The sequence below is a fragment of the Ictidomys tridecemlineatus genome, chromosome 4 (assembly GCF_052094955.1).
Source record: "Ictidomys tridecemlineatus isolate mIctTri1 chromosome 4, mIctTri1.hap1, whole genome shotgun sequence".
Classification (NCBI taxonomy): Eukaryota; Metazoa; Chordata; class Mammalia; order Rodentia; family Sciuridae; genus Ictidomys; species Ictidomys tridecemlineatus.
The window spans coordinates 208,868,962-208,893,486 of NC_135480.1; the positions used below are offsets into that span (position 1 = coordinate 208,868,962).

Sequence of the window (24,525 nt, forward strand, 5' to 3'; positions counted from 1 at the left end):
ACCCAGCCGAGGGATCGGCCTGGAGAAGGGGCGGCAATGACCACCCCGACCCGACCCAGGCCACGCCGGACCCCGTGCGGAGAGGTGCTGCTGCCCAGGGCAGCACTGGGGGCTGCACCAGTGGACGGGAGCTGGCACCTGAGCTGAGGCTGGGCTGTGCCCGCGTAACAGGCTGTCAGGTGAGAAGAGGCTCCGCGTTAGGAGACCCCAGGGGAAGGGTGTCCACAGCACATCTCTAAACTGTTCTTGAAAATTTTTTTCAAGTTTAAAATGAATTTGAACAATTTTTTTTCTTACAAATGGAGATTACATATTGATCTCAAGGTGAGAAAAAGTTTCATTAAATAGGATGTAAAAGCTGCTATAAATTCAGAAATTTAATAAACTTTACATCAGAGTTCTATTACGAGGGGCCGGGGGCGTAGCTCAGTGGCAGAGCACACACTTGGCAGGCACAGGGCCCTTCGTTCCATCCCTAGCACCCAAATAATAATAACAACAACAACAGCAGCAGCAATAGTGATACAGTTATAGTAATAAGATGAAAAGTCGCCGTGGAGACCATGCCCGCAGCAGGTGTGCCTGGCACAGGACACCGAGGAGAACACATGGCACATACATTTAGGGGAAAAGGACAGAAAAGTTACTTTGCAAAATTGGGGCAAAGCATTTACACAGGAGCTTCACAAAGGAGAGCATCCAAACGGCCAGTAAACCCTCGATGGTGCGTGGCACCCCACACACCTGAGCTTCGGTTCAGTGCCACTGTGGAGCTCGAGACAAGAAACCACGGACACTCGGCCACCTCATGTGCTCCAGCTCTAGCATCGAGCTAAACACTAACAGACTGAAGACCACAGAGGAGAGATCCTGGGGCGGGGACACCACTAGGCACACCACAGGGAGACCCAGTGGTGGCACAGCAGACAGGGCATCACGCTGGCTCTTCCAACAGGACTGAGCAGCAAGGACAGCAGAACAGGAGCTCGAGGGGGCAGAACGAGAACGTGACACGTCGACGAGGTGTGGCTCCAGAACAGCTTCTCCCAAGAACACAAGAAACGCAGGCCAGCACCCGCGTCCCGGCCCAGAGGAGAATGCCCGAGAGTGGACGGACGGTGGAGAGACTGGCACAGGTCTACCTGGAGCCCGGAGGCAGTGCCCCAGGACAACCTCTCAGGTCAGAAACCCAGGACAAGCCAGAGGCATCTACAGCACACAACAGGGTGATGGCCAACCCACGATCCACATCCAGCCACAGCACCCTTCAGAAACGGGCGTCTACATGTGACCTTGACACCTATCAGGCAGATTTTTAAGAGAGGTGCTGTAAAGGCGGGCTGTGGCTCGGTGGCAAAGCGCTTGCCAAGCATGGGAGGCACTGGGTTCGATCCTCAGCACCACCTTGACAACTGAAAAAATATTTAAAAAGCTTTGTTTTTTAAAAAAAGTGCTATAAAGACATTTTCAAGCTCTTCAGAACCCACCACGGGTGAAACACAGGACGTGAGAAAGACAGGGCAATTGCAGGGGAAGGAGACCACACAGCGAGACCGCCCACCAGCACAGGCTCCACAGGGGCAGAGGAGCCGCAGGCACCTGTGTGCGTGTTCGGAGGGGCTTTCCCACAGAGCAACCCTTCTTGACGTGGTCCAAATGGGCCACAGACCTAGATGTGAGATCCCAAGTCAAGGACGGGCAGAGACATACGTGAAAGACACTCAACGTGGTGAGCGCTAGAGATGCAGGTTGCACCGCCGTGGAGTAGAACAGACCCCCTACAACGGCTTAAAGAAAGGGAACCCCGAGTACAGGGCCTGGATCCCCCCCACAGTGGGATCGTGAATGGATGACCACTCTGGAAAACAGCCGGCGGCTCCTGGGATGCGGATGCACACTTGCTACACACCCCCAAGGCCAGCCCACCACCACCCCTTCACTTACCCTCCAGAAAAGAAAACGAAAGTGCGTTTGAAAGCCGGCTGGCAGACGTTCACGGCAGCTCAGGTCACCCCGTCAGGAGCCTGAAGCCCTCTAACAGCAGTGGACACATGCCGAGGCCCCACCCACGGCACAGGACAAGCCCAGCCATGAAAAGAATGAAACCCTAAAGCACACGCATGAATGGCTCTCGGATGCCAAGACTCAGTTCTAAAGGCACAGGCTGCGTGTGACTCCATCTACGGGACCAAGACAGAGCTGTTGCTGCCAAGAGTAGGGAGAAGACATGGTGACTGTGGGGTGGGGCCAGTTGGGAGTGGAGGGACTGTCGTGTCATAGCCGGGGCAGTCACCAGCTCCTTGCACTTGTTTTAACTCAGAGAACTCAGTCTGACGGCATATAAGTTCTTACAATGACAAAAGGTAGAAAAAAGATAACAGCTAGAAACGATGACCTTATAAGGCTTCCTGAACATGAAGAAGTAAAATGGGACACCAGGGTACAAAGGACCAGAGGAGGCAAAAGAAGACACTGCTTTAGGAGTCAAGTCCAACAAGAGGGGTTAAGATAAGACCGAGATGCAAATGTCGACTCTAGAGCAATCCCAAACTGCAGGAATAACTAATAAGTCAACCATGGAGTTTTAAAAAATGCCATAAGGTACCCAGTGAAGGGCGGTGGAGGACAGTGCCAGAGACGAGAGAAGACAGCAACAGCAAGTAAAGAGCCAGACGGCAGGCTAGACCTGAGGCATGGGAATCACATCTGCACCCGGGCGTATGGACTCCAGATACAAGGCGATGGCCAGCGTCCAGCCCCTGTTGTCTACAAGAGGTGGACTCAGGATGCAGGCAAGTGAGAAGCAGAAGCCTTGGAAGAGCCAACAACAAGCAGACACTAAACCCAAGAAAGCCGAGGCCGGGGCACGGCTCTAAGTGCCTGCGAAATGTGTGCAGCCAGGTTCAACCCCAGAAGGAACGGGGGCGGGAGGGGGAAAGGAAGACAGTGAGACAGCAAGTGGACCAGCTGGACAGATACGGAAGTAAACTGCCCAGATGAACAGATCCCGTGGGAGACCAGATGACCGCAGCTGGAACAAGACAAAAGAGGGAATCTGAACAGCTCTGTCTAGTGGGATGTGGGGACTAGGTGAACTGCAGTCAGCAGTGACACTGGTGGCTGAAATAAATGGGAAATTTAGAACTTCCCCACAGGTCACACACTCCAGGCCAAATGCCTTCCCTGTGAACTGCTTCTCTCAAACACCAGGAAGAAGCAACATCACACTTGCACAAATTCTCCCAAAGCAAACACAAGGACTCGAGGGCTGGCATCACCTGGTGCCCAGACCAGACGAAGACGCTGAGAAGCTACAGATGAGGAGCCCAGGAACACGCTGGCACACCTCCTGCAGAGAAGATCAGCACCCACGAAAGCAGGCCTGCTGCAGGGACGCAGGGCTGGGGGCTAGGGGACACGCGGATGCTCCTGGGACAACTGCACGCCAGCCTCAGCGCAGACCCACCATCTTCTCGAGGAGGAAGGCGCCCATGGGCTTGTGAACAGCACCATGCCAGACCCCGGCAGCCCCCGCACCAAGGAGGAGCAAGAGGCTACCCCGCTCCCGAGACCAAGGCCACAGTGCGACCCCTGCACTACCTGCTCCCACCCAACCTGGAGTGGGGGTCCCCATGGAGACAGCCAAGCTGCAGACAGAGCAGTAACGGCACAGATGCACAGCTTCAGGGAGCCCGCAGGGGGCCCGAGGCCTCCCGCCACGAGAACCCTGGACAGGGCACAAAGTCCACGCAGAGTCCAGGTCATCCCCACCTACACCTAGAAGTGAGACAATTAGCAACCTGATTCACAAAAGCACCAACTTAAGCAGAATCTGAGAAAGAGACCCACGTAGCCCCAGCAATCCTGCTCCGGCTGCACGGCCTGACCCAGGGTCCCAGTCTGTCTGCAGAGACCTGGACGTGCCAGCTCGCCACATACGGACCCCGGTGGCAGGAACACGAGTCGCCCATGAGTAAGGAACTGGCAGATGGAAGGCAGCACATCCATCCAGCAGGAAAGAGATGCAGAATCACCTGTTCTCCAGCACCCGTGACCTGGAGGTCCAGCGCAGAAGCCAGGGGCAAAAGTCCCTACTCCAGGTGACAACTTTGATCCGCCCAGATGGGCCATCGAAGGAGACAGTGACTAGTGACTGCCTGGCTGAGGGCAGAGAGGGTGAGTGGGGGTGGCCACCACAGGCTTCTTTGGGGGAGATGGAGTGCAATGATGGCTTTGTGACTCTGAGTGCTCTGGAGGGGACTGGTGGGGACTGTGGGTTCCACCACCATAAAGCTGCCACTCGAATGACGAGTGGAGAAATGGAAGGAAGCACAGCAGACCGCAGTGACAGGCACTGCCACGGCCCCCACGCTCTAGGTTGAACCCACACCAACTGAGCGTCCGCAGACATTCCCAAAAAAACACAGCAGGAGGAGCCACGCAGCAGGCAACACAGGCAGCTGAATGCCGCCTGGGAAGAACGGACCCGTCTGCACGTCTGGTGGCTCCTATGGAGATAGACCACAGAGCAGAGCAGAGCACCCCGGGCCGACAAAGGCCTCTTCAACAGGCTGCAAAAAACATTGACCAGAAAATAAAACAAAGCAACTGGTCTCCATCCAACTTCTTCTGGTCTTTGAAACACACCAATAAGATGATAAAAAGTCAGGTCAGACAAGGAAAAATATTTGCAATATACATTGACAAAGGAACTCTTAAGACACTTAAGAAAAGCAAAAACGCGGAGTCACGGACCCCAGTGAATGTCACAGAGTGAACACCTAAGAGGAGAAAAGTCCCACGGCAGGACCCACTGCAGGGGTGCGAGTGGAGCAACGAGGGGGTCCTGCCGACCACCCCCTGGGGTGGAAAAGGCTGAGCTGGTTAACAGGTGGCACCCACGCTGGCCAGAGTACGAGCATCTGAGCTCTCCAGTCTCCTGGGAGGACCACGTGGCAGACAGAAGCCGACACACCCAGTACCTGAGCCAGCTGTTCCACAGAAGCAGACATGGGTCCACACAGACCTGCCTGGGGACATGCAGTCTGCCCTGGTGGCCCCGCCACACCATGGAAGAACACGCAGCTGCGACAAAGCAGGAAACAGGTACGTCCGCCACATGGGATCCCAAACACGGCCAGGAGAGCAGATGGAGTCTCCGTGCTGGGTGGTCCCACTCAGGCAGATTCTAGGAAGGCAAGTGACAGTGACAGAAAGCAGGTGGCAAACCTGGGACATGGCGGAGTGGGAGGACCACAGGGAAGGACTGGGGGGTCCAACTGCCCTATGTGGTGACCGTGAGGGCACTCGACCTGAACACTTGACCTTGCACCTGCACGTAATGCCTCAGTAAGGAAAGACCCAAAACGCAAAGGGAGGAGGAAACAGCCTCGCAGGCCTGGCGTTGGACGCTGGCAAAGGCCCTGCTCCTTGTGCAGGCCCGCCCCGCCCCACCCCGAAGCTCTGACAGCCAGGCTTGCCCAGGCACAGGATGAACACCTGCGGCCACCAGACAGCGAAGGGGAAATGGCTGCAGAAGATGGAGAGCCTCGGGGGACAGGAAGGCTCTCTCAGGTGGCGATGGTGCCCCTGGAGACTCGCGTGGGTGTTCTGCTGCAGGTGAATCATTGCTCACCCAAACTGGCTCAAGTAGAAATCTCTGGGTGTTCAGGGGCTTGGGGAGTAGACAGGAAGCTGCGTGGACATGCTCGGCCCTGGACCTCCCGCAGCAGAAGCCAAGGACAGGGTGGACAAGGCAATTCTGGGAGGCCACCAGTGGGGGCTCCCAGTGAAGACCACAGGACAGTGCTTGGGGTGTCCAGGGACCCATAGGACAGCCTCTTTATGCTTGGTAGGACAGACACACAGGGACTGGCACCTCCCCTGCCTGGCCAGAGCTGCCCACTTGGTGGTCATTTAAAAGGAAGATGCACTTAAAAGCTGCCCATCTGTGCCAAGGGTTCTTGGCCTCACCCCAGCCATGCAGGACCCAAAGCACCCTGCTCCCTGGAACAGGGAGATGCCAATGGACTACAGGTCTCACTGACAAGGGACAGGCGGAGCGGGAATGTCTGCTGCTTCCCTCCAAAGCCAGGGGCCCTGTGAGGTCACACTGGGCAGGCAGGTGCACCACCACGCGTGTCCAGAGCCTGGACAGTGGCTGAGGGTTCGTGCAGGGCTGACACAGGCCCTGAGTGGTTCTAATCTGCCCTGGGTTCAGGCAGCCCTCACAGGCTGGCCCATGAGGCTGGACACTGGGCTCAGCCATGAACACCAATCTGCTGTCCCACAGAATGGTATGCAGGGGACTGTGTGGAACCCTGGAAGCAGCAGCCCAGGGTGGGGGACCGACAAGCCGCAGCCCCCTTGGGAAGGGGGGGCTGACACCGACGTGTGTGGCTGGCATAAGTACCAAGGCAGGCCTTTGCCTCCGACATCAGAGTGACAGCTGCCAGCCACAATTAAACATCTGCCGCCCGGGAGGGCTGGCCCATGTGTGGGCCCGCTGAAGGGCAGAGACGGGGAGGCTGCAAGGGCCCCATGGGACCCCGAGGTGGAGAGAGGCTGGGCGGCCCGCCCCAACTCCAGCTAAGGCCAGGACAAGGAGGGCAGGCTGGTGTGGTCGGGCGTGCCCTCCGTGGGCTCCTCCCCAAGCCCGGCCTGCCCTGCTCCTGGCCTCACGGGCCAGGGTGACACCAGCCCCAGCCACACTCGGTAGCTGCTCAGGGATCTGCATGCTGTCTGTCTTCTCAATGGCAAGGCAGAGGCAAGGCAGCAGTGTGACCTTCTGGCCATTACACTGGCCTGGGAGACCAGGTGGGCCCAACTGGGGACAGTTGGAGTCCTCCATCCCCACCATCCCAAGCTGACCCAGGTGCGCAGCCTGGTGGGGGCAGCCAGCACTCCTGGGTTAGCCATGGGATATGCAGACACCTACCTGGCTAGAAGCCCTGGAGAGTTCAGGTGACCCTGGCCCTGTGCCCCACCCTCTAGGGAAGGGCGGGTGAGGAGTGGGGTGGCTGTGTCGGCCAGGACCAGGCTCTACCTGGGTGCTGGGGCTCTAGAGAAGCCGGTCCTGACGTGCTTCACGTCGGGATGGGTGCAGGCAGACTGCGTCTCTAGAAAGGGACCCCGTGTGTGTGTGCACCCATGTGTGTTGTACTCTGAGAGCTCCCAGCAGTCCAGGGAGCTGTTCTGGGCACAGACACTCCAGCCCTGTGACACGTCCTCCTGCCTGGGGGCTCTGGCCCCTCTGTGCCTGGCTCCTAAGTGCCCTGGCCACAGGCTGGAGTGGCAGGTAGACCACAGGGCCAGAGGCAAGTTGCCCTGCCCACTTAGTGATGGCAACCTCCCAGGGGGGTGGAGAGGGATGCTGGCGGGGGGCAGAGGAGAGGGGCCTGGCCAGCACCCGCAAGTGGGGACCCAGCCAGCAAGCATCATGCCTGGGGGCTCCGGTGTACCCCCCAGCTTCCCAGTGGCATCATTAATGACATAAATTGAAAAAAACTAATGTCCTTTGAGGACACTAGAAAAATCAAGGGTGTGACTCTGCCTAGTGGAGGACAGTATGGGACATGAGAGATGAAGAAGGCAGACACGGGTGTGGCCAGATGCACAGCTGGGCTGGGGTCCCAAGGCAACGGGCAGGCTGTCCCCTCATGACTGTTCATTGTACAGGGCTGCCCGTGCTCTCAGTGGGGGGATGTGGGCCTCCACAGAATTTCAGGCACACGATGGGCACTGGACCAGAGATCCCTGAGGTTACCCTGACCGACCTCCCCCTTGACAGTGGGAAACTGAGGACAGGGGAGAAGGGAAACCTCACGGGGACACTGGGAGCACTCCACATTCCACCAGCTCAGTGACGGGAGTGCTGCCCAGCCCTCGGGGGGCCCAGGCAAGGGGCAGCACACTGCTGGCCCCACAAGCTGTCCCCAGAGGAGGCTGGGCCCAGTGCTGGAAGCCCAGGGCACGGGGCCGGGCTCCCCAGGGGCCGCCCTCCTCTCCTGCCTCCCATGGCCTCCCTCCCCCAGCACACCCTGATGCCAGCAACGTCACTGCCAATAACCTAGATTTTAACCAAGAAACCTCACACCCCCTTCCTCTGCCCCACTTATGGACCTGCTGAAGAGAAAGCCACAAGAAAACCCAGACTGTGGCTCCGTGAGCCACGCAGGACAGGGCCCACAGCACCCAGCACATGGCCCCACTGCCAACACTGCCCAGGTCGGGCAGGGCCAGCCAGGGCTCCCTCCCCCACCTGTCACCAGCCCCTGCAGGGGTCCCCTGGCCCCAGGGCTCTGTGTTCTATCTGAGCACCGGGAGAGCTGGAGAGAGGCCTGGCCTGGGCAGCGGGCCACTCGGAGCAGCGCGACATCCTGACCCCCACCCTGCACATGCCAGCTCTGGAAGCCTCTTCGTGGCCACGTCCCCCAGCTCCTCAGAGAACCCCTGGAGGCAGGGGGGTTGTCCCTGTCCCTGTCCAGTGAGGGCTCTGGCTGACCAGGCATAAGGGACAGGGGACTGCACAGGCTGTAGGACCACACCGTGCTCCCAGTCATCCTCACACATACCCATTTCCCACCATCCCAACAAGCCATAGCTAAGGTCACTACAGGAGGCAGGACTGTGAGGGGACAGGAGAAGACCAGAGACCTGTCCCCAGCTCTGTGGTTCACCACCGGAGAACACCAGTGAGGCCCCCTGCCACCGGGCCCCAGCACCAATGCTCCCCTAACCCATCCACAGGGCTGTGTCCAGCCACCAGCGTGGTGAGTTCTCAGGACCATAGGACACGCAGGTTGGCCGGGATCTACTCTGGGAGTAGATCAGAGTGACAGCCCCATCCTGTGTAAACCCCCAGCCTTGTGGGCCGGGGAAGGGGATCAGGGCCCTTCTGTTCCTTGCACAGGGGCAGTCACCGGGCGCAGAGCACACTGCACACAGGGCGGATTCCCTGAAGTCAGAGGCTGAGCGGGTGCCTGAGTGTGAGGCCCGCACATCCAGGCCAACTCGGGCACTGCTGCGCGTCTTGATTTCAGGAAAAAAAATCCACCCTGACCCTGCCACAAGAAGAAAACGCATCCGGCCCCGGCCTCAGCAGCCTGAAAGCCACTGTTCTAAAAGACGTGTGCAAAACGACACTTTCACACAGAGACGACGCCACAGGGTCTGGGGCCAGGGCAGTGGCTTCCCCTGCAGGCTCCGAGAAGGAGTGGGGTGGCCCCAGCAGAAGCTGAGACCTTGCCACCCAGTCTGCAGCCACAGCTGCTCCAGAGGCAGCTGCCGTCCCAAGAGCCCAGGCTGGGCACTGCTCCTGACCGCCCCAGCACTGATGGACCCCTGAGGCATGAGACAAGTGGCAAACGGGGTGGAGAGAGTCCCCGTGCTGCCCCTTGGCCCATCCTCCCACTGCAGCACCATGTGCTTGGGTCCAGGCCACCACACAGGGCCCTGCATGCAAATCAGCACAAGCAGAGACCCAGGCACACTACAGGCTTCCAGGGGACGCCCCAGCCTGGGCCCCCATGGCTGGTCCCTCTGCCTAGTGAGCCCTGTGGTCTCCAGGATGTTCTCCACAAGGCCTGCATCTCAAACTAGGGCATCCCGGGCTTACTGGTCCCAAAAGAGGGAGCACCCCCCTGAGCAGAAAGGATGAGAGGGCACTCACGCAGCTCTCAGAACTTTCTGGTCTGTCCGCTGGGGCGGGGCCCAGGAAGGTGGGCAACAGATAGGAACCTCGGGATCAGAGGAAGTAAAACCTCACAGAGGACAAAGACACTAAGGTGGAAGGGGAGGGAGGCAGGACTTGTGGGGTACCACACTGGTGCCGGGCACTTCACAGACAGGGACACCAAGGCCTTGAGCTGGCAGCAACTGTTCTGTGAGCCCTCAGGAGGTCACTGGGCCATTGAGACCCTTGGTTTCCTCATCTGTCCAGTGTCAGAACCCTTTCTGCATGTGCCACTGCAGCTCTGGCAGAGGCTTGTGACCTGCCATCTCATCAGCATCGAGCCTGAGCTCCTTGGTGGCAGGGACCCTGTCCACCTACCACTCGGGCCAGCTGCTCCCATCTCCTCCAACCTCTCTCCCCGTGCCTGCAGCACAGAGGCCTCCCCATCAGGCTGCAGTGCCCCGTGCCCACAGGCCTGCCGGCCTGTCGTTACCTGCGTAGCTGCCCGTGGCCTTGATGTACATCTGGCCATACTGCTCCTCCACCATGGTGTCGTAGGCCTCGTCGTCCTCCTCCTCCTCCTCATTGTGGTAGGAGGTGGGGCTGTCGGTGGTGGGTAGGCTGCTGGCCCCCGGACTGGTCCGCTCCCCCTGGGGGTAGGGCACCTGCTGGATGCTGGGGATGAGGGTGGCCAGGCTGGGCACCCCATAGTAGGAGACTCGGGGCAGCTTGAGAGGGGCCGCGCCAGCCGCCACCGCCACGCCGTCCCGGGGCCCTGTCTCCAGCGGGCGCTTGGGAGCTAGGCCTGGGCCTGCAGCTGGCGGCAGCTCCATGGCTTCATGCTTTACACGGGTCAGCAGCGGGATGGGCACAGAGGGGGACACGACGTAGGGGGTGGCGGAGGTGGCAGCAGCCGGCTGCAGCTGGTTGCAGGGACTCTGGGGTTCGGAGCTGGCGTCCTCAATCATGGTGGTCTGCGAGTCGCAGTGGGGCGAGCTCACCTTGAACATGAGGTCTGTGCCACGCTCCACGATGTGCTGGATCTGCAGGAAGCCGGCTGTGTACATGACCACTAGCTGCTCGCTGGCCGCCATGGTGAGCTTGCCTGTGTAGCAGAAGGACAGGATCTGCTGGAAGCAGGCAGGTGGCACCGTGCCTGGCAGCTCAAACGCACTCTTGCTGTTGCCACTAAACAGGTCGCGGAAGTAGAGGCTGCTGGCGGCCAGCACGGCCCGGTGGGCCTTGAAGGCCTGGCCCTTGACCACGATGGACACATCGCAGTAGAGGCCCAGCAGCCGTTGCTCGTTGAGGCAGCCAAGCACAGTGTTCCCGAAGTTGGGGATCTCGATGTGTAGCATCTGAGACATGGTGGACGGCGTGTGGATGGGCCTCAGACTCAGCGCGGGGTGGCCCGAGTGGGGCACATCTGTGGGGGGACAGCATGGTCAGTTCCCTGTCCTCACAAGTGCTCCCTGTCCTACCTGGCAAGCACCCACCTGTGTCCCTGACCCCTACAAAGGGCAAAGTACCAATGTGCCCTCCTGGCTGGAGGAACCCCAGAGAAAGGCTCTGGGGGTCTTATGGTCAGGACCCTGGCTGAGGGACAGGGCAATATGATCCAGAGCATGGCACACAGGGGCAGCTGCTTACCCACGGGGCAATGCTGCCCATGGCACCCCTGGACTGCTCCATGAGACCTCCCAGGGCAGAGCTTCAGACGCTAGTCTTTGCAAAAAACACAGGGCAGAGGCTGAACCCAGGGAGAGCACACGACAGGACTGGGCTGGTTGGGACAGGCAAGTCACCCGCAGAGGGCTGGGAGAGGGGAGAGGGCCAGTCTGTGAGAGTTGCAGCAACTAGCAACTAGCAGTTTCAGGGAAAAAGTTCCCTGCTGACAATGAGCCCCTCCCTGCGACCTGGGGAGGGGCCCATCTCAGAGCCCAGGTCCTCCCAGGCGTCAGTTTCCTGTGGGCCTTTCCCTTTCCCCTCAGAATAGCCCTGCGCGAACCTTGGGGAACTGGGTTGGGCAGCTGTCCCCTCTCGGGTTCCTGCCCAGCCCCAAGCCTCCCTGGGATGGTGGGGAGGCGCAGGGGGCGCCCCGGGAAGTGAGCTGAGTTCGGCCAGCTGCACCCCCACTCCTCCGCCACGGAGGGGCCTCTGTCCGAGCAGAAGGGCTCTCGTGTGCCCGTCCTCCCGGGCAGCCCCCAGCAGGCACGGACCCTGACCCAGGTCCCCAAGCGCAGCGGCGGGCGGTCTGGAACGCGAAAACGGGAGCTGGAGTTGGAGCTGCCGCAGCCCCACTCACAGGCGCCCTCCCTCCCGGCCCGCTTCCAGCGCTGGCCAATCCCTGCTGGCTGGTCCCAGCCCAGGTAACCGGAGGGGTCTCGGGAGGGTGCGGGGGCTGGGCAGGGGGGGGGCCACAGCCACTGTTTACCGGGCGCCTCCGCGAGGGGGGCGGGGGTGGCCGGAGAAGGCGCCGGCCCAACTCCAGGGCCACACAAAGGGCCGCTGTGTCCCGCGGAGGAAAGTGCAGCGGCCGCAGAGGCGCCGGGCGCTGGGAGGAGGGCGGAGCCACCAGCGCCAGGAGTTGGGCAGGTGGGCGCCGCCGGAGGCCCGCAGTGCCCCCGCTGCGGAGAAGTTGCCGGCGCGGCCCGGGGCACCCGCGGCGGGGACCTACCTTCAGCTGCTGCGGCCGCGGCCGACGCTGCCCGCTCAGCCCGGCAGGGCAGGCTCCCCACTCGCCCGCCCGCCCGCCCGCCCGCCCGCTGCTCCGGGAATGCAGCAAACGGAGCCGGAGCCCCGGGTGGGGAGGGCGGGAGCCGGGAGGGGGGGCCGGCCGGGCGCGGGGCTCGGCGGCCGCAGCTCAGCTGCACCCAGGCCGGCCCTCCCGGGCAGCGCGCAGCATCTCAATGAAGCGGCCGGATGCAGACGAACATTCAGGCAGCTCTCAGGAATGAATAGCCGCCTTTGATTTGGGAGCTGAAGTAAATGCCAGCTCCCAGCCCCGGCTTTAAAAACAGTGGCGCGTTGGTGCCAGAGGAATGCACGGCTCCGGGTGTTGGTGCAAGACAGACTTTTGATGACTCACTGCAATGCAAACAAAGATGGCAGAAATACTGTACTGTACGTGGAGAAATGCTTGGTGGTGCCACGGCAACTGAGACAGCCTGGAAATTTATAGTGCAGTTTTGCATATGAATTACCCAGTAAACTGCCTCCCTGCCATCCAGTACAGCCCCAGTGTCAAAGCATTTAAACTATTCCAAACAGTCTGCAGGGCTGGCACAGCGCAGTTTAACTCTTCCAGGGCAGGCTGGTGGCTGGGTGGGGGGCTGGGCAGGCGCTGGGGGCCGGATGGGCTAGGGGACAGCTGGGTGAGGAAGGGGAGCAAGCTTGGAGGGAGGAGGGAAAACAGCAGTGGCCCCGGAGAGACACAGATCAGGGCCCTTGGCTCCACCTCCTCCCCCTCTCCTTGGGGCCTCATAACCATGTCCCCTGTGTGGCCAGTGGGTCCCAAAGCAGCAGACCCAGCCAGTCCTGTCCCAGAACCCTCTCACCCCAACTCTTCTCATCCCTGCCTGGCCCTTTAAGAACAACTTTGTGGCCAGGCAGCTCTGCTCCTGCCTACAGTGGAGGTGGGCACCTGCTCCTCTGTACACCCGGTGGTAGCTACAGGGTCTCCCTGCACACCCAGTAGTGAAGTCTAACTGTGCGGTGCCGAGGGGTCCTCAGCTGTGCATCCCTGGGGCACTTTCTGGGGATGAGCAGCTGTGCAGTGCTAGTGCAAAAGGAGGCACCTCCTTCCTGGCTCACAACACCCGCTAAACCTCGAGGACCCTGGGGCACACCATTGGAGAGCCACCTAGGTTACCCACCTGCCACCAACAGTGTCCCCAGCAAGAACATATTCTACCAGCAAGAAGACAGACTGGAGTGGGAGGTGGTGAGGTCTGCGGCACTCCAGCCAAGATTCTGCCACCTACCACTGTCACCCTTGAAACCACAGCAGGAAGTAGGCCTGGTGGAGGCAGCCACACCACCCAGCCCCTCAGCCCAGCATCCCCTCCAAGCCTTCCCAAGATGAAAGGAGGAGACATCTGCACCTCCCTGTCTACACACTGTGGGCTCCACTTCCAAACACCAGACAAAAAGCCGGCACAGGGGAAGAGGAAATGCAGTGGGGAAGTCACCCACGGGCCATTCAGAGGGCCTCTGGGGTGGATTTGTGCCTGGTCTTCTTTGCCTTCCACAGAGATTAGAGATTAATGACAACTCTTGGGGTGACTGTGAGAGGCACTGGGATGGTTGCAGGATGGCTCAGCGGCTGGAAGAGCTGGGCTTGTGAGGCAAGGAGGCCTAGGGCTCAGTCCTGTCTCCCCAGAGGCCACACCCCTGCCCTCGGGTTGCAGCTGTCGCTGCTTCCTCCAGGAAGTCCTCCAGGAACCTGCCTCAGGAGGCCCACAAGGGCAGGGCCAGGTGTGCCCAGGGCCTGGTGGGTAGTGAACTGGTTGCTTACTGCTGGATGGAGACTCTGCTGCCCAGCCACCCACAGCATGAAGGGAAGGGCCCTACAGGCTCCCTTCACAGAGGCCTGGGCACCGCTCACCAGGGCCTCCGGGTCAGCCTCTGCTTCTGTGCAGGCAACCTCAGCCAAGGGCAGTGAGGCAGGGCCACCTGAGCCAGCAGGGCTCTCCTGCCAGGAGAGGTGGCCTAGCCCGGCCACAGGTAGACAGAGGCCAGCACCCTGTACACTGGCTCAGAGGGTCCTGACGCAGCCAGGTGCAACACAGCAGGTAGCAGAGGGTGCTCCTGGGCCTGTCCCTTCCAACGGAGCAGGCCCTGTGTCCTTCCCATGACACTGCAGTCTCAGGTGCCAATTGTGAACCCAGGGTCAGGGTGGACCCTGGGACAGCCACTGAGGACAGAAAGAGGCAACCTTCGTAAAGCCTTCAGCTTGAGCAGAGGGCATGCTGGCAATACCCGTGACTCGCCGTGACCCAGGCAGGTGGGCACCTGCAGCCACGCCTCAGGGCCTGAGCCAGAAAAGGGCCCATTACATCCCCAGAAAATGATGAGGCCAACTCATCCCTGGGGACTGAGGACAACTGGCGCTTGTGCTTCCCTGTCCTCAGGCCACCTGTCCTGGCAAGGCTGCTGCCCACACCTGGCCCTCGAGAACCGGATAGGAGCTGGTTTTAGGTTGCTTTCTTAGAAGCCTTGCCTGGGGCAAGAACAAAGCTGAACTTTAGGAGGAAAGAATAGGTGGACACTCTCGGGGACTGAAAGCAGGACAAGCCAAGGGCTGCCCCTCAAGCTGTAGCTGGAGAGCAAAGGGCCTCTGTCTAAACAGGCCATGGGCTGCAGCACAGCTGCCCAGGGGAGGGACTAGGCCTGGGTCTTGGAACACAAGGGCCACCACACCACTCCCCACACAGCAGTGGTCAGTATGCTCTGTGACCTCTCCCTCTGTGATTCAGTTTCCCCATCCCTTTGCTGCCCCGGCAAGGCTACAGAGCCTGTTTCCCCTGCGTGCCCTTTGCTCACAGAAACTTCTCAAGAGTTGAGCAGAAAGTGCACCAGCCACCCCCCCAGCAGGGTGCCTTTCAGAATGGGAACCGCTTGGGAAATCAATGAAAATAACCTAAAGCCCAGGTCCAGGCCCCACTACAGGCCTGCCTGTGCCCTCACCCCACACGGACACATACAGAAGGCTCCTCTGGGCCCACAGACCCCTCCCAGAGGGAGAGAAGATGGTTGGGAGGAGGGGAGGGGGGGTCTTCTCTGCAGGCACTTCCCCAGATGAGGTGGGATCAGGCAGCCCCCAAAGGCAGTGTGACCACAGAAGGACCACAGAAGAAGGGTGGGTACAGGAGCAAGAGCTGGACGCACACAGGAGCTGACCGGTGTCTGACAGAAAGGACACCCCTGCCAGAGTCTGGTCCCAGGAGGGATTCAAATAAGGACACCAAGTCCCAGGAGGGGGCCAAGCCAAGGCTGGCCACATCGGACTCCAGGTGCGACTGGGGACAGGTGCTCCAGCAGACACAAGACCACCCAAGAGCATTTCCCAGGCCAGGGTGTGGGGACGGGGACAGGGACAGAACGGCCGACCTGGAGGGCCACCTTCTTGGAGGGACGTGCACTTGGCTTCTGCAGGATCACTACCAGCAGGGAAAGCGAGGCGAGACAATCAATTAAATTACATTACTTTGCAGGATTTAATTTTACCAACTAGTAAGAGGTCCTGGCCTCAGCAGACACGCAGCCCTCTGCAGTCGAGGAAGGAGGGGCGGGAGGCACTGGGAGTGCCTGTGGAGAAGAGGGAGCCCTGCCCCATCTATTCCAGTTAGAAACCCCTCCCCAGGAAGCCCTGTCCACCCTGTCAGAGGCCCCTCCCCAGGGGCTGTCCCTGCTGCTGTGTGGCCCCAAGCCCCACCACCGTGGAGAAGACAGCCCAGCAGTAAATAGCAATGGCTCCTGAAAGGCCAGTCCAGGCGCTCCAGGTGTGAGGTGGCCATCCCAGGGCAGCCACTGTGGTGATGCCCCAGCCAGCAGGAACAAAAGACGCGGGGGACAGCCTGTTGGGACTCCCAGGAACGGTGCCTGCACAGGCTCTGGGGATGGGTCTCTTATGTCCCATCCCCACTTCACTAGGGGACAACAGGGACAAGCATGGCCCCAGGTCCATCCTTCCTGCTGGCTGAGGTGTGCCCAGGTCCCACAGGCACCTGGGGGGGGGCACCAGATTTGGCCTGAGGTTTGTATTAAACTTTTAAGATACCGCGAGGCAGAGCCGGGCCGCCCAGGTCTCACTGCTAATGGAACTGCCAGCCGCCAACAACTCAGTCAAGCAGAAGCAAGGGATGTGGGGCAGGCACAGCTTCCCCAGCCCCCTCCCCACCGTGCCCAGACAGCCCGCCAACTGCACATGCTATTTATCTGTCCCATCATGTGATAGAAACAAGGAAATCAAGGCCCAGAAAGGACAGGCCCCTCCCAGGAGCCACTGGGGTAGGGTAAGTCCTGGTCCCCATCACCACCCTCCTGGCCTCCTACTTCTACACACAGTGTCCCGAGGTCTTCAGTCACCAAATGACAAGAGCAAGAGGGCATGCCTGCCCTGCTCAGCACACCTTCCTGCACAAGGGAGACCACGGTTGCCTGAGGTCCCCAGGACTCCACTGCAGAGAATCCACCTTGGACTCTGCGCTAGGAAAAGAAAAGCAGGTACCGAGGCCTCCCCAGCTTCAGGTCCTGGGAGACGGGGCTGTCCAGCCTGGGAGGGGCTGCGCTGCCGGTAAGGAGCCAGGCGGCAGGGCAGCGGCGTCTCCCTCAGCGGCCCCTGGGCAGCCTCCACCCGACCACAGGCCTGGACCAGCGTCGACCGTAAAAGCCGGTTCTAACTACACCAACAAATGTCTGCCTGGAAAGCTTTTTTTTTTCTTTTCTTTCTTCTTTTTTCCAGAAGGAGAAGGGCAGCCTGCCAGAAGCTGCAAATTCAAAAATGTGCTTATCAATCTTCCCCCTGGGTCTGCACTCGTCTTCAGAGAGAAGGGACACAACTGGCCAGGAGGGGACATAGGCATGTGGGTGTTTTAGCTGCCCCAGCACAGGGCCTCTGGACAGTTCCATCACCGGCCCCTGCTGGGTGTCAACAGCCCCAAGACAACAGGTCTGGGAGCAGGCTGGGCCGAGACCCATGGATGGCAGCATCTCAAATTCAACAGCACTTGGTCTCAGGGGTCAGCTCTATTGAGAGTCCAGACAAACTCCATGCCCATGGAGAACAAGGCAAGCAGGTGGCACCTCTAGGCAGCCACGTCTCGCCCAAGGCACACCCTCTGCCAGGACACCTGCCTGCACCCCTCACAGGACTCTGGCTTTCACATGGGTGGGTGGGTGGGAAATGAGGCCCAGTGGGACCCACAGCAGGAGGGCAGTGGGCTGGGGACGGCCACAGGAGCCCATGGCCCCCTGCCACGACCCCCAGCCCTGCTGGCCCAGCCCTGTGGACCTTGGAGTCCGCATGCCATGAGGAATCCCCCGAGCCACAGAACCGCTCAGAAGGTTTCCAAAGAATTAAGCAGTGTTTTGAGAAGAGCCGACATCTCCCTCACCCGTATTTGTAATTTAAATAACATAAGCTTGAAGAGTGTCTCCCTTGGGCACAGTTTAATAACTTAAAAAGCCAGCACCAGCCCCACGTGCACACGGCCCTGCCGCCCTCACCTGCTGAAGCGGGTCTCCAGCTCCAGCGGGCACTGGGCAGAAGGGCAGGGGTGGTCCAGCCGAGGAGGCCCAGGAGCTCGCCCTGCTCTCCCCATCTCTTGTGGGTTGCAGGAGTCCCAGAGCAGCTTGTGACCTTGACCCTCCCCATGTGGGGCCAGGAGCCAGGTCCCAGGTGCTGCAGGAGGTGGGCACAGGGAGGTGTCCGGCCAGTGTTGGCCCTGGGTCACCACTCATTCCCCACGGCTTCCCAGCACACCCCTGTTTAATATTCATGGCTCTCCCCATCTGCATATCGTGCCATAAATAGTCAGAGGCGAGGTAAGACACAAAGATCCCTGCATTTCTAATTATGCTTAAAAATCTAATGTAAATCAGACCAACACAGGAGCACTAAATCAGCCACTGGTGGCGGTGGAGGGGGATTATGCTGAGACAAGGCTACCACTCAGGAGCCGCCCCCACCCCTGAGCCCCTAGCAAGGTGGCTGCTGCTGACAGTGGCCCAGATGAACCAGGTCCCAACCCTGGGTACACCAACCTCACCCTTGTTTCACCCCTGAAGCAGGAGCCTGCTGGAGAGCAGAGCAACGTGAATGTGCCTGAAGGCCACCTGCCCTCACCCCCATCCTGCCCTCACCCCGGGGCTCCTGGCATCAAGCCTGTGAGGAGCACCTCCCCCATATAGGTGCCAGGTGCTGGCTCAGGTGGGAGCCGCAGGCAGCTGCCCCAGGACGTGTCCACAGGACCCAGGCTCCCCCCCTCCAGGACTTGACACACAGGCAGCAGAGATTTGGAATGCCACTTCTAGGCATTGCCCGGCTCCGGGTGAGGAGCCAGGCAGCACTTCTGGGCACAGCGCCAAGCCACTGAAGGCCACAGGGGCTGTGGCAGGTCAGTCACCTACCCTGCCCCACCCCAAAGAGGGCACTGCCCTGCAGGGTGGGAGCCCTGCTTGGGCAGGAGGCCTGGTGCCCTGGCTCTGGCCCTTCCCTCCTGCCTACGAGGAGACATGATGAGCACCTTCAGGATGGAAGGCTCCAGGACAGGGACGGGCCAGTCGGCATGCCCCCAACGTGCACGGCATGTGGCACCAACCCGTGGGTGGCACTGGGTGTCCTGGGACCATGGACACATCTGAACCCTCAGGCCAGAGTAGCCCAAGGGGCCAGCAGAGCTGAGGCCAGAAACTTGACGAGCTCAGTGTCCACACACCCACCCAGGCCCAGTGCAAGCAGGGCCCGGAGGGGACCAGGTCAGCAGCTCACAAGAGCAGGGAATTCGAGGCTGTGCACAAGAGGCCACGCCCACTCCTGAAGCTGGGAAGAGTTGAGGGGGCCCAGGGAGGACAGCCTGCAGGTGTGGGGGGACCTTTCATTGGGGGAGTGGCTCAGAGACCTGAGGGGCTTGTTGGAGTCTGTGCACATTAAAAACCGGCCATGTCTCTTCTCCAGCAAATGCCAGGGGTCTGTGCCCCAGGAACACCCTTGTCACACCACGGCCAGGGTCTTCAGCTGGCCATAGGGACAGCTCCAGAAAGAGGTCTAGCTCCTCTCCACGTGTGTCCAGGCCTCCATAGCCCTCTGCTCAGCCCCACCCTGTCATAGTCCCATGAGGACTGGGCCCCATCCTTACCCCCTCCCACAGACCCTGACCCACCGGCCCTGCTGCCCACCTTCAGGGCACTCCACACACTCGTCATGTCCCACGCTGTCCCAGTCCCTGGGCTGCAGCCAAGACCCAACCTGACTTCCTGTCCAGGAGTGGGAAGCTGCACCTGCCCCCTGGGGTGTGCGGGCGGGCCACCTCCGGGGACTTGCAGGAGGCATGAGTGACACAGGGGTTACCCAACTCGCCACTGGAGAGGGAAGCGCAGAGATGCCTGCTGCCCGCATCTGCCCTGGCAACATGCCCAGAACTATTTTTAAGCCCATTTACTAGAAATCCCACAAATTAAAGGAAATACGGATAATGCAGCAAGAATCCTAGGGGCCAAATAAAAGCTGCATATAATCATTCTCGTGCTCGGGCGTGGGAGTCTCAACCACAAACCCCAAGTCTCCCCAAGTGCTCTCACAACAACCAGGACTGCAGGGGAAAGGGCCAGGGTCCGCACTTGGCTCTGGGATCCTGGGGAGCACCTGGGGCGCCCCGGCTACTTTAAACAGGGGACGTAAAGGCTAGTTACTGACATGAAAAATAAAGTCCATAAATATAGATGCGCGGCTTTCACGGCCTGGTAGTCCTAGCAGCGGACAGTTCGCTCACGGTCCTCTCCCACGGGGTCAGGCCCAGAGCTCAGAAGACCCTCCCTGGCCTAAGCCTGGCCCAGCCCTGCTGCAGAAGGACCATCACATCCCCACTGCCTCAGCCTCGGAAGGGTGAGGCGCCCCAGCCCCCACTCCGTGTGATGCTCACAGGCGGGCAGAAGGGCCGTCACACCCAGGTCCCCAGAAAAGGTGCAAGAAATGACTTGGCAGGGATAAGCAGGCCACCAGGATGGGCAGAGCAGCCACAGTGAATGGGAGGCCTTGTGTATGGCCCCTGAGGATCAGGTCCAGGCCTGCTGGCCTCCAAGGACAGTGACCTCGTCACCAGGGCCAGGACCTGCAGAGACCCTGCCCTGCCACCAGGCACTCACAGTCCCATCAAGTTTCAAGGGTGCAAGAGGGGGCAGGACAATATGGCAACTAGTCACTCCTGAGTGAAAGGAATCAAAGACATAGGAGGGGCTCCAAGTCCCTGCAGTCCCTGGGGGACTCCTCTGCAGGACATCTCCATCTGCATCTGGAAGCCTCTGCAACTCAGCCAGCCTCTGAGACCTGGGCCCAGGAGACTGGTGGAGGGCAAAGGGGGAGCAAGGGTCTGCCCAGGAGGCATACAGAGGTCGGGAGAGGGCCGTGTCCTCGGGCCTGAGGCCACACACCATGGGTGGGGACAGGGCCCTGGTACCATCGCATTCTAGGATGGGACATACCTTCCCCTCAGGGGATGCAGATGTGGGGGGATATCCCCTGGACAGTGTCCCCTCCCCTGCACACCAGAAGCTCAGCCCACCAGGTCCCTTTGGCATCAGCCCTTCTCCCCACAGAGGCCAGGAAGGACCAGCCTAGAATTCTGCTGGGCCACAGTCTCCTGGAGGAGAGGCGTGGGCTGGAGGAAACAGAGGGGCCTGTGCAGCACCTGGATCTAGGTGCACCTGCAGGCCCCAACCCTCCAGCTCAGAAAGACAGAACAGAGAGCTCTACTAGGCATGACTTGCCCAAAAACATTTCTCATGTCGACCCAAATCCTTCCAATCTGAAAACACAAAGCACCCAACACATGAAGATGCTCACGCAAGCTAGACATGATGAACGCGCCAGCATCCGGCTCCTTAGGAAGCTGAGAAGGAGGATCGCTGGAGCTCAGGACCTCGAGGCCAGCATGGGCAACACAGACCATGCTGAGACCCCCATCTCAAAAACAAAATCCCCAAAACACTGCATGTGAATGCCCTCAGCAACTGCATGAGGCCTTCCAGATCTTATGGGACTGGACCTCAAGCTCCAGCAAGAACAGACATCTGCCCCCCACCTCGCCACTCCGCCCCACCCCACTTCACTGGAGGGTAAAGGTGGATGGGAGGGCCGAGTACCTTTGAGTAGGAACACTCCCCAACTATCTGCAGACCTGGTGCCACCCCCCTCGAAATGCCAGCCAATTCCTCTGCACACAGAGACCGCTGAAGCTCAGTACACATGGAGATTCTGGGATCAAGAATGGCCCAAGACTCCTGGGAGGTCAAAGCCTTCACACTTCCCCATGGGCCACAGCGACCAAGATGGCGCAGGCTCATATAAGAGCAGACACAGCTCAATGGGCTGGAGCTGCTCTATGAATTGGTTCACATGTCCCCAGTCAACTGATGAACAAGGAAGCCAAGTCCACCCAACAGGGAGAGTCTTCAGGACGTGGTCGTGATGGGACCAGAGGGTCTCCACATGCAGAAAGGAAGGAGGACCCACACCAAGATCAACTCAGGACAAACCACAGCTCCAAATGGAAGAGCTGAAGCCACAGAGCTCTTACAGGAAAACAGAGGGTGAGTCTTGACCCTGGATTCTGAGACTCACCACCAAAAGCACAAGCCACAATGGGGAGGAATAGATAGATCAGATTCCATCAAAATTAAATAAGGTTCCTTGATGATGTCAAAGGATACCATCAAGAAAGTGAAGAGAGAGGCTGGGGCTGGGGCCTTGCACGTGTGAGGCACTGGGTTTGGTCCTCAGCACCACATAAAATAAGTAAATAAAGATATTGTGTCCATCTACAACCAAAAAAAAGTATATTTTAAAAAGTGAAGAGACATTTAAAAATGGGAGGGAACATCTGCCAATTATGTTTCTACATCCATGCTGACGGCTGACGTCCAGGACGCATAGGGAACTCTGGACAGCAATGAAAAGACAGATGACCCTACTTAACACTAAGCAAAGCACCGGAAGAGATATCCCCAGAGAACACAAGGATTTCCAAACGCACAAGGGAGATGCTGGACATCACTAGCCATCAGGAAGACTAAGTCAGAACCTGAGGGCCTCTGGAGGAGTACTTGGCTACAGTATTCAAGAGGCCCTGGCTGTATCCCCAACACCCTGCAAAAGAGACAAATTGGTAGAGTAGATTTAAAACTATGAGCTGGGAGGCTGGGGTAGGGATCACTTGAGCTCAGAGTTTGAGAGCAGCCTGGCCAACAGAGCGAGATTCCCCATCTTCAAAATAAAGAAAAAGGAAAATGAAAACTTCATCAGAAAAATCCCATACCAGTGCTTTCCCCTTCAGACGGGAGTGTGGCCAGGATATGCCACCCACTCTACCAGGAGGGGGCTGCGCCTTGTAGCTAGGGGCCAGGCAATGCGAGGGAGCAGAGAGCTGTCCCCAACTGCAGGCAACACAGAGGCCTGCACAGGAAACCCCAAGGAACCTGTGAACACTCCTACAACTGACTGCAGGTTCGTCTCTCAAGGTCACAGGATACAGGTCGAACTGCGGTGTTCCTCGGGTTAGCAAGAACCAAGATTAACAATACAGAGTTCTACAATCACTCCGAAAAACAGAGAGCAAATACCTCACGTAAAGCAAAGCGAACAGGGCTCGGGCTTGTATGTAGGAAACTGCACAGTGCTGAAGAAAGAAATTGATATGTAAATCATTGGAAAGGCATTATATTCATGGACAGAAGACCTGACAGAAGATGCCAGTTCTTTCCAAATTGATATACAGGTTTAACACAACTCCTGTCGGATTCCAGCAAGACAGCCAGCTGTGGTGGCTGGTACCTGCAGTTCCACGACTCGGGAGGCTGAGGCAGGAGGGCTGCTCGAGCCCTGAAGTTGGGGGCCAGCCTGGGCAACACAGTGAAAACCTGTCTCAGGGAAAAAAAAATCCAGCAAGGCTTTTTGTACATATAGACAAGATAACTCTAAAATTTATCTGGGGGTGCAGCTCAGTGGTAGAGTACCTAGCATACATGAGGCCCGGCACTGCAAAATAAATAAATACATTAAATAAACCATATGATTCATGTCCCTGTCCAGGCATCAAAAAATTAAAGAAGTAAGTAAATAAAGTTCTTTGAAAAGGCAAAGTGATCACAATGACCAAGACAACTGGGAAAAGACTGAGATGGGAGGGACCATGCTTCTGATTTCAAGATGGATTATGGCCGCAGTAATCATACAGTGTGCTCTGGACAGAAGGTCAGGCACATCTGGGGATCAGGACAGAAAACCCCAGAACAAACCCTCACAAACATGCCACGTAGGGACAGAACCCAGCACCCGGGCACGCCAGGCAAGCACTGCCCTGAGCCATGCCCCAGCCCCAGCTGAGTCCTCTGCAGGGGGCAACAGCGGGTCAGGAGCAGAGGGCTGGCTCGGCAGCAGCCAGAGGCAGACAGCAACACATCCTGGCCCCGACTGCGCACTGCAGCACTCATGAAAACGGACTCACAATGCGAAATGTGAAATGTAAACAAACCAAAACACAAAGCTTTTGCTCAGCAAAAGACCCAGTTAAGAGGATGAAAAAGTAAGATACAGCCCGAGAGAGAAAACAGAGCTAAGCCACATGACCTGAAAAGGGCTAGTGTCCAGGTGACATGGGAACCTCAAGCCTGACCACGGACATACAGTCCAGTCAGCAGATGGCAGACAACATGAGGGACATTTCACAAGAAAGGACCTACAAATCTGGGCATGGTGGCACGCCTGTCATCTCAGCAGCTCGAGAGGCTGAGACAGGAGGAGTGCAAGTTTGAGGCCAGCCTCAGCAACTCAGCAAGACTCTGTCTCAAAATAAGATAAAAAGGGCTGGGGGTGTGGCTCACCAGTAGAGTACCCCTGGGTTCAATCCCCAGAACCAAAAAGAGAAAAAGGAGAGAGGAAATAAAAAGAAAGGACCTGCAGGCGGCAAATGATGGTGCTGGCACGCTGGTAGGCAGGAATGCAGATTCGAGCCACAGTGAGACGCCACTGCATACCTAGAAATTAACTGGAGAAAACACCGCTGTAGGAGAGGATGCCCTCTTCTCTCTCTTCCCCTCCCGTGCCTTCCTCTTTCCTTTCTTTAAAACAGCTTCAG

At 58.9% G+C, this 24,525-nt stretch overlaps 1 protein-coding gene across 3 annotated transcripts in view; it reads right to left on the reverse strand.

Annotated features, from left to right (window-relative positions):
- Positions 1–24,525, reverse strand: part of Nacc2 (NACC family member 2) — a 62,392-nt gene that overhangs the window by 21,858 nt on the left and 16,009 nt on the right. Inside the window, exons 1-2 of one of the 3 annotated variants that reach the window (XM_078048675.1) lie at positions 12,351–12,489; positions 10,167–11,099 (exon numbers count right to left, since the gene is read on the reverse strand). In XM_078048675.1, the coding sequence (XP_077904801.1) occupies positions 10,167–11,040 (874 nt within the window). In that variant the 5' untranslated portion in view covers positions 11,041–11,099; positions 12,351–12,489. Of the gene's footprint in view, positions 1–10,166; positions 11,100–11,323; positions 11,431–12,350; positions 12,490–24,525 lie in introns of those variants that run through there. The other 2 variants (XM_040286614.2, XM_078048674.1) reach the window with 2 other exon arrangements.